This window comes from Saccostrea echinata, unplaced genomic scaffold (genome assembly GCF_033153115.1).
Source record: "Saccostrea echinata isolate AGI-Se365-2 ecotype Australia unplaced genomic scaffold, CSIRO_AGI_Sech_v1 ptg000030l, whole genome shotgun sequence".
Lineage (NCBI taxonomy): Eukaryota > Metazoa > Mollusca > Bivalvia > Ostreida > Ostreidae > Saccostrea > Saccostrea echinata.
In genome coordinates, this window is record NW_026889779.1 from 19,649,719 (window position 1) to 19,660,000 (window position 10,282).

Consider the following 10,282-nt stretch of genomic DNA (forward strand, 5'->3'; position numbering starts at 1 on the left):
CTACGATGGGCGTGGAAAGATTTGTCGTTGTCACGTGGTTATTTAACATATTTGGCTATTTAAAGACTATGGATAGCCATACCTGGCATACACTTCCTCGATGTTTGGCAGTTTCGTAGAAAAATATTCAGAAACCACATTCCTGAAATTTTCTGGAAGAAAACACACAACTCTATCTAGACACTGAATAATGAACAAAAAGGATTTGACCAAATCAAAGTATATAAGGGTTTCTTGAATGTATTGCTAAATTTTGCGGAAAATGCGTCGGTTTTTTTCTCTCTCCTGCTGAATAACAATTTACTTAATGATTTTTTTTTTTTACCTTTTTCCAGCATTAAATCTGTCTTTAAGAATCGATGCATTGATCTGTAGCTAGATGGTTTTAAAGAAGTAGGGGTGAGTAAATTTTTAGCATCAATTAAAATTTTTATGAAAAAGAAACCAATATTGATATCTTTTGTTCGAAATATTCGAAAACAAGTTAAATGCTAACTCCCGAAACTTTGTTAGGAAAATAACGGAATTTAGTCATAATATTGAATCAATGTAACATCTTAAAGGGCAAAGCCACTAGGCAGTGATAATTATGCTAAAACATGTGATACTGTGCAAAATTTGTGAAGTCAATAATCTTAAACAACATTAATGACATAGAACTTGCATGATATTGATAATTATCATTATCAGAGGTATAAGTGGAAAGGAAGAATCTCCCCCCGCCCCCACCCCCGAAAAATGAACAATCAATACTTAGAATTAGGTACTCCATTTAATTCTTTTGCTACAGATGGAGAATTTCAAAATATATGCGATGAACTTCGTTCAGACGTTACAGGTATTACTTTCTTTCTTTCTTTCTTTCTTTCAACTATTATCCTTTAATTGTGTTTCTTTTATTGCTGCAATACCCTTGCAAATATCATTTATTATTACTTGTCTCATTACTCATTAAAGGCGTGTGACAGACAACAACAACAAATTTTCTTTGAGATTATGGAGAGTTTGAACACTTTTATTGAGGTATGTGATAATTCATATTTCCCCTTGTTTCTCTTGTACTATAATTTACATATTTAATAGACATAGAAATAATTGAATTCGTTCTGTTTAGTTCTGCAAACAAGCTTACAAACTGTGTTTCAACCAAACAAATATTTTATAGGAAATACTTTTAGCGAGGCACTTATCAGTGGGAGCTACGGACACAGTAAATGTTCAAGAACTTCTTTACCGTGATTTTCTTGAATTATTTCGTCACCTAAAGGTATCAGATACAAACATTCTATATTCTAAAGAATGTCATCATTGATTCTAATCTAGAATTAACTTCTAAGAGATTTTGCAATTACAATACAAGATGGATAGTATATATATATATATATATATATATATATATATATATATATATATATATATATATATATATATATATATATATATATATATATATATATATATATATATATATATATTACAAAACAATACATTCAAACATTTAATACATTTATATTTACATGTGCAAATGTTTTCTCTTATATAACACCGTTTAAGCAAGGCGTTTTTAATTCTGTGTAAAAACAGGTTCGTCACGTGTCCTTAAATTCATTGTTCATTCATAAACGATTGATGTAATTTCACAGTGACGTCATAAAGGGTTGACGAGTTTTCAATATATACCGTTGAGGTTTGAAAAAAATTAAATTATTTTATGGGTTAAAAACTTAAGTTCATAATAAACATTGTAAATCAAACTCAAATGTAAATATGAGTTATAAGGTATCATTTTAAAACTTTTCTCGGGATGTAAATGCGGGTTGGCATGAAATCTACCATAAAGCCCTTCGGGCTTTATAGGATTTGATCACATGACCAACCCGTATTTTCATCCCCATAAAAGTTTCAAAATGAAACCTTATTTCTTAGATATTTTTCTTTCATTATAAAGATTTTTTTCCAATGTACTATTTCATGTTTACTTTGTAGAATATAATACTGGTACTTTAGTACCTCTTTATGGCCAAATAATATTTTATCACTTACGAATCAATGACAAATGACGTCACTGAATGCATTCCAATAGAATATGTTTTTAACCCCCCCCCCCCCCCCCCGCTATGCATAAACATTGTTTGCATTTTGATATCAGTTACAGTGGGTTTTGCTAATAAATTTTGATTCACATAGTATATTAGAAAATTGAATGAAAATTTCCTGAATAAAGTTAGAAACTCTGCATCAAATTTTGTGTCCTGAACATGTTTAACGAATTGTTCATGTATACATAATTCAGATGGGCCCGGAAGAACACGAAAGAAAATACTTCGATAAATTAAAGGTACGTCATAAAACTACACATATTCATTTCACTCACGAATATTTAGAATGCACCCATATAAAAAAGTACAGTTAGTTTACATAACCTTGATAAAAATGTACTGTTTTATCCTAGACTATGAAAGAAAATCGCCTTGGGGGTATTCACAAAAAGATGGCCATGTTTCGGTCCAATACTCAGGTACTTTTTACATTACTGTCAAACACTTACTAGAGTATTTTTTTCACAACTCGAACTTATCAATATTTGTTAGTACTGGCTAAGTGTTTCCTGAATTGTCTCACATATTCCAATAATAACTGTGAGTCCAAACCAAAACAATGTATTGTAACGTTTTTACTTGTATCACATTGGTATTCTTAGACAGCCAATTGGGTATACATATAATCAATTATTATGCTTCCTGTCAGTTTGTCTCTATATAATCAATACCCAACTATTTTCGCATAGTGTTCTAAGGATTTATATAGCGTAAGCAGCTATGCCGAAATAGTGCACGGCTGTCTTTTCTAGAGAAAATGTATTTAGCACCCACGCTGGGGATCGAACTCACGATCTCGAGAACGTCAGTCCAACGCGTTAACGATTACGCCACAAACACCGCTACTTTAGGGAATGTATTTTCAAGTATATAAACGTAGTTTTTATACATTTGTCACAAAACAAGAAATAAATGAATATAATTTCTATGACTGATATTATTGATAAGGATCTTAAAGAAAAATTCTCTAACAAATAATCGAATTTTTCAGTAACCAAAATTGCAACGTAACATGAACTGGTTCTTCGGAGTCAATAAAACGCTTTTTGATATAACGCTTGATCAAAGAATGTTCAAGAAAATTTTCATTTAGATTTAACGTCTGCAAACAGGTTTGGGATTGAGAATTTAATTAAATTGTCGTATACAAACAACAGTCAGCATAATAATTATAATAGTTTTATTATTTGGATGTACTATGCCGAAATAGTAGTCAGGGTTTGACACATAGTGCACTCGCCTCCGGCTCGTGCACCATGTGTCAAACCCTGACTACTATTTCGGCATAGTACATCCAAATAATAACACTATTATATAAATAGTACAGAACAATGCACAGAAAGATATTTTGTCATGTACAGTTTTATCTATCAATATTAAGCGTAAGGACATAAAATCTATAAATAAATTGATCAAAAGATATCTTGTTGCTGAACTTAGACAAGAAGTCAAGACCTTGGAAAGACAACGAATTCAGCCAGCTGAGTTCATAAGAATTTGCATTACATATATACAGTACAAAATTCTACATGAAAAGAGTTATGTTTTGGCTCTTTCGAGCTTACGATAATAATATATTCGTCTTTTTTTTTCAGATTACCCCAGAACAAATCATAAATGTTAAAATGACAGTAAGTATTCTTGAAATAAATTTTAATACCATGCATGGTTAAATCGTATTTTCAATTTTTGATAGGAGGGATATCCTATGCATTAAGAAAAAAAAGTTATTGTGAGAAGAACAGATCATTAGATAAAAACATGGAGGAAAAATAAAATAAGCAATATAACGTTTTGTTGAACTATTAAGTGCAAGTACTTCAAAGTGGGAGCTATATGTTTTGTGAAAGAGTGTTAATTAATATTTTTACAGTTTTATAATTTTATAAATTAGAAGTAGAGTTTAGATTTGAGTTTGATATGAAGTCGTTATCAAAAGCGGTATCTCTTCTGTTATTTCATATATAATAGGAAAAAGAAAAAGAAGATAAAACCGAGTTTCTTGCCATGGCTACCAATATACTTCAAGGTGTCATTTCGGTAAGTAATCATGAACATAAAATGTGTAAAAATTCAGTTTACGAATTCAAAGATAAAGCAGTTATAATTGAAACACTTTTCATATATTTTACGGAGCTGTTATTCAAATTTGGGCTGTTAAAATGAAAGCCTTTAATAATTTTATGCATTCTTATCACTCAACAACTTTTTTGAATTTAGGCTAGACCTGGAGATCAAACTCTAATGGACATCCTTAAAAAGCTCGGAACCCATCGGATGACATTTGATGTGAGCAGATCTTGACATATCTACGGAAGGAAATTAATATTATTTTTAATAATTCAACTAAACAGTTAATCATACTAAATAGTAAATCAGAATATTACCTATTGCATTCTATATTATGATCACAGCCCTCTTACTCACTTATTTGAAAATTAAATGATAAATGATACAAAACAGGGCTAATGCTAAAGAAATGTAATTCAACAACTTTAATGGCAAAAATAAATCATCTCATTCAAAGGCTATTTAGAATGCAAAGTAATAGCACATTTGTTTAAAATAATTTTTTTTGTTGTTTTCAAGTATCGAAATGAAATTTTCGAAGTTGATGAAATCAACAAAAGGAGTTTAGGAAAGATGATTATAAGATATGTCGGTCATGAAGGTTCTGAGGGAAAACCAGGACTTCGAAGATTGCTTCAGGCCTGTATCGACTTCTTACAGAGAGAGGGAGACGGTGTGTGGAAAAATGCCTCCTTCACAATCTATGACGAGGACGACAACATGTACAAGATAGCAAGTGGAACTAGAAAATATCAGTTTATCTGTCGAATGAAAAATGGGGAACCGTTTATAAAAGAGAAGATGGGAGGACATTCACACAAAAAACCGAAGACACAGCATCAACAAAATCCTGCTCAACCCGGCACACAAGAAAAAAGTTGTCAAATCATGTGAAGAACTACTCCAAATCAAGTTGATTTTGATAATTAAAGTTTCAATACTGAGTTTATCTCACAGTGTTATGAGATGGAAAATGACTTCTGTAATTTAATGGTCTTTACATGTATAGCTATAAACAAAGAGATATTGTATTATTACTTATGTGCTAATAAAGGACTTGCTGAGAACTTACTTTAATGGAACTGCTGACATTTTTGTATCTCTCATATGACATGAAGGAAATGTCAATTATTAATAATTGTGAATATTTCTGAAAGTATTCAAGTATGGATACATATTTATTGTAGAATTTAATTTTTAACAACAAAGCAAGGTTTAAAAAATTGGTAAATAGTAATGCTTTTGAATTTTTTTTTTTTATCTTTGATTCTTAAAAAAAATGTTTGGAACTAAATACATTTTTTTTATGTTTAGGGACTCAGCATGTTCAGCAACAAATGTAAAAGGTAAAGATAACGAACAGTGATCGATCTCAAAAAATCCAAAAACAATATAAATATGTGAAGAGGGCATAAAACACGGACCCCTGGGAATTCCAGAGGTGGAATCAGGTACTTACATGTAGGAGAAGTAAGCATCCCCTGTTGACCGGTCACACCCGCTGAGCCCTATGTATTTATCAGATAGACGAAACTATCCGTAATCAATTCAGTACAAAAACAAAGGCCTAACAAATGGTATGAAACAAGTCAGCCAAAATACGACCTAATGATATGTTATATTTGCTAACAAGGTCATTATAACGACCATAAAATTTACGAAATGCTGACTTTAAACGAGGCTGTTGAAATCTCTGTAATATCAACTTATCAGTGAGTAGCCTGCCTCGCATTAAAAATTGATCGTACTCAGAGCAAGCTCTTGAGTAGCGAATAAGTTAGGAGACATAAACACCATAAGCAAGTGATAGTGGAATATTAGTACATAAATTTGGAACGTTGACGATGGAAAAGCTAAAGTCATCTCGTTTGTCATACAATTTAGTTGTTAATTGACCTTTATCGTCTATAGTTAGTAAAACATCTAAATATGAAACAGATGTGGCAGACTCTGTGGTGTCAAACCAATTAAATACTAAATACATGTATGTTCAGACGAGTTTGAGTTAGTTATAGAAAAAGAAATATGTTCAGCTTTGTGTTTAGGATGACATTGATTTTACAGTGTACGAGGGTCGTTTAATAAATAATGCAAAAGGTCATCTAAAAGTAGGAAAAGCATGTAAAGCAGATTCTTAATACTTTCAATCCCTAAAAGCATTCCCTGTTAACATTTACACATGTCTAAAGTCTTTGTACCCATGACCAGAAAACCTTCAGGGATGACCTAAAGACACTGATGAATAACACTTTTTATGATATACCTGAAATTGTAAAATCTTCCTTTGATTTTTTTCATATGTTTTTGGAAGAAAAAGATCTCACAATGGCTGAGATCTAGCTAATACGGGGGATGCCCAAGCTCTGTAAACTTTCCTTTCTTCAAAATTTTATTTATTTCTCTATGCTTATTTGCCGCAGCGTTTTCAGGTGCAGAAAAAAATATTCGGGGACTAATATTTGGGCTTGCTTTGCAGGAAATCTGCTTAACTTTCCTGAGTGAAATTTTTACGTAAAAGTTACCATTGATAGTCCTTCATTTGGCTGTATTACATGTTTTACCGGACCTCTTGAATAAAAAGAAAATTGATAAAACATATTTGGAACCCTTGCTTCTCTTTGCAATAATAGGACGACAACTTTCTCTTTTATTCCACATTTTATTCTTAATCTTCCTTATAAAAAGTACACCCATATTTCGTCATCCATCACTCAAGTTGATCAAATCTTTTTTGTAAAAATGTTTATTTTTAGATAGACCATTGGCACATTTAACGTGTGTTTTGTCTTAAGCATTTGTAAAGAAATATGGCACCCACCTGATAGAATTATTGTTAGATTTATTTTATTTGTCAAAACTCTATTAACTGTTATAACAATGAAATGCTTCGTGTTTTAGCAAAGTCTATCAACGGAAATTTGGCATTTTCAGATATGTTGCTCACAGCATCGATATTTTTGGTGCCCGTACAGATTTCGATCGAACAGTTTGACTGCAATCTTTTAATTGTACATTTTTTCTTTTAAATTTCCAAATCCATCTGAAAACTATACAGCATGAAAGACTAGTCTTTCCACATATCAAAGTCATATCTTTAAAATAGGTTATTCATCTATTTATGTAACGAAGCACAGTTTTCATATACGCCCTCATTTTCATCTTCTTGGCAGAGATCTTTTTTTAACAGTTTTTGGCTGAGTGTAGTGACCATGCTTACTTTAAAAGTGAATTCCTTTGCGACAACAATAGGAAAATGCATGGGGTTTTTTGTGATTAGAAGTTCTTAAATAGAACTTTTCAACTGTTAAAAAATAAAATTAAATACTTCTACATTTATTATGATAAACTGTATGTTGCATTACTTATTGCATGACCCTCGTAGCAATCTGCCAATCCCAGAGTTTATGTAAAGTAGAATTTAATTGACAAAACCATAACAAACCGCAAAAATACATGTTTTCAACACGTCTACTTCCCCTAACAAAATCGGCTTCAATGTTACTTCTTGTAGGTTTACTATAATTCACTACACAGAGGATCAGGATAACAAACATACCAAACATATCTCTATCAGTCGTCAGTCAGCATCAAAATCAGAAAGTTTTCGAAGAAGTTGCTGAAACCCGTAATAATTACGATGTGATATCTAATATTTACATATGATCACTTACGTTAAAAGGCATGTTGTCTTTAACGAATGAATATGACACAGAAGTATGACAGGGTGTCTGTCTAATGCCTATAGGCATTCCTAATGCTTACTTATTCCTGCATAATGCATACTTATAAAGAAGGCACAAGTTTAGCTGACACAGTTCTCTTATTTTGTCATGCAAGCTTCATGTAAGAGGCGAAAAATCACATATTGACTGAGAGAATTCACGTCTTTTATCATAAAATAAAGAGAAGTAACAAAACATGTACAGTAGAACCTTCCTATGTTTTCCTGTTAAGTTTTACTTCTATATGCAGTTAAGATTTAGTTGTGCAATTCAGGCCTTAGCTTAGCTAAAATAAACTGCTGCTTTTACAAACAATGATAGTTTCTATCGTGAAAAGTAACTGCGTAATTTTTCAAGCGTAAAACACGAAGACTGAAAAATTAATGGGATATTCTGATTTATCTTGGCTATATATATTATAGAAATCCACAGTGGGTCCAGTTCATGTTTTAAATATTTCAATGTATTTCAATCCTAGCCGGTCATATTTACAATCCTGGCCATGCCAAGAATGTCCTGGATTGAAAATCATGACCAGGCTAGGCTTAAAATCCTGACATGGCCAAGATTGAATTAAAATGAAATATATAGAACCCTTATAGCTTAAAAATAATGCAATCATTGCCGTAGTAACCGGGGAAGGAGGGGGGCACGGGAAGGGGGCCGTGCCCCCCCCCCCCCCCAGTAATTTTGCCGATACATAGATTACTATAGAAAACATAGCTACCATATGCTTGTGCCCCGTCAACATAAGCGTCTGATGACCTTTTTTTGCTTGCCAAGGAATTTTTGGTACTTGATAGTGCCCCTCAACTGAAAATGTATGATCCCCCCCCCCCCTCCCAACTGAAATAGTTTCCTACGGGCCTGGCAATATTATCTTCGGGGCCACCAACATATAAAAATGTGTATGTTTAGATGTAGGTAAAATAGGAAAATTTCTATTTTTTGCACGCTTTAATCATGTTCACATGTATCCACTTTGTATAAACAAGACTCCGGGAAGATCACACGAATTTCTCTCTCTTTCTCTCTCTGTTTTCACCCACTATTTCGGGTAAGAAATCCAGCTAATAAATTATATCTAACTTAGACTAATCAAATCTAGTAAGATTACTAGTGCTTTTAGATTTCTCGAAGTGGTTAATGTTTGTTGTCTCTCTTTGTAGATTTCGTTTGTTTTAAAAACAAACAGGTTTAAAAAAATTGATAGGTTACATTTTTTTCCATTTCAGTTTTAAGTACATTGCAGAAACAAATCTAAATTGCAAGACCTTAGTATACCTGTGAAATACCTTCTAAGAACGTCCTTACGAAATGTGAAGCTCAGATTCCCTTTAAAGACCTTAACTGAAATAAAACACTCTGAATTTTCTTAGATTTAGAACTTTAAGCAGAACTTAACTTCAACGGCAAATAATAACTATTTGACACTAAAATATTACATTGAACACGAAAAGGTAAAAAGGGCTTAAATGTTTTAATTTAGCTTTTGTTTATCATTACACGATGATAAAAGTGAGTCGCACCAGTAAGTATGTTTTCTTTCTTTCGAACCGCTCTGTTTAAGCAACGATGCATGACAAATCATATAATTGTGTCAGCTAAAATTAAGTGCTCATGGTAAATATGACATATAGTCATCAGGCTGACACCCTGTCGTACTTCCTGGCCACTTGAGATTTTATATTCATTAGTTATAAGGAAAACAAAGCACACCTTTAACAAAACATTAAAGATGAAAAATAAACCACATTAGATATCACAATATAATTATCAAGGAAGAAAGAAGTAAGTTTTTATCAACTTCTTAATAATATAGAAAACGACTTGACTGATTTAGAAAAATTGCTGATTTATGCTGTTTGACGCTGTTAGATGCTGGGTTATGTTAAAGCTATATATGGCGTATCTGAGCTAAAAAATAAAAATACGAGATTTGAGAATAGATGAACATGATATTTGTTATTTACGTTCAAATTAAAATTTTCACCGATTTTGAACTTGAATAACCCAATTACGTTTCTATAGCTAAATTGACTTAAAACAGTGTCTGATATTTAAATGCGGAGTCGGTATATAAATCGGTTATTGTTTTAAATTTCTAATATCTATGAAATGCGATTGATTTAATTAAATTGTGTAACTAACAGGAAAGTCATATCTTCATATACAGTAATAAAACAAATAGAAATATCTTTTTAATTTTAGTTAGTCAGCTGTCTCGTTTAAAGTCATCATTTCGTAAGTTCTATGGTCAATACAATGACCTTGTCAGCAAATACAGTTTATCATTGAGTCAAATACTGACTGACGTTTTTCATACTAATTATTAGGCCATTATTAACACACTGAATAGTCGACGGATTTTTCCGTTATTTCCCGATCATG

The 10,282-nt window shown here is 31.9% G+C and overlaps 1 protein-coding gene across 2 annotated transcripts; it reads left to right on the forward strand.

Annotated features, from left to right (window-relative positions):
• The first annotated feature begins 360 nt into the window (after positions 1 to 360).
• Positions 361 to 5,240, forward strand: LOC133196508 (uncharacterized). 2 transcript variants are annotated; one of them, XM_061332386.1, is made up of 10 exons: positions 361 to 399; positions 791 to 838; positions 958 to 1,023; positions 1,166 to 1,267; positions 2,294 to 2,338; positions 2,453 to 2,518; positions 3,695 to 3,730; positions 4,071 to 4,139; positions 4,320 to 4,388; positions 4,689 to 5,240. In XM_061332386.1, the coding sequence occupies exons 2-10, from the start codon at positions 791 to 793 to the stop codon at positions 5,061 to 5,063; spliced, it is 876 nt and encodes a 291-aa protein (XP_061188370.1). In that variant the 5' UTR covers positions 361 to 399; the 3' UTR covers positions 5,064 to 5,240. The 2 variants fall into 2 exon arrangements, with proteins under 2 accessions (XP_061188370.1, XP_061188371.1); XM_061332387.1 differs by lacking the exon at positions 791 to 838 and having other exon boundaries at positions 364 to 399.
• Positions 5,241 to 10,282: the final 5,042 nt, after the last annotated feature.

What these genes read in the sequence shown, in the direction of transcription:
- LOC133196508 (XM_061332386.1), top strand. Translation starts at nt 791, where the DNA reads ATGGAGAATTTCAAAATATATGCGATGAACTTCGTTCAGACGTTACAG. An exon ending in GTTTGAACACTTTTATTGAG is followed by an intron (nt 1,024 to 1,165) that starts GTATGTGATAAT and finishes AATATTTTATAG; the next exon opens with GAAATACTTTTAGCGAGGCA. An exon ending in TACTTCAAGGTGTCATTTCG is followed by an intron (nt 4,140 to 4,319) that starts GTAAGTAATCAT and finishes TTTTGAATTTAG; the next exon opens with GCTAGACCTGGAGATCAAAC.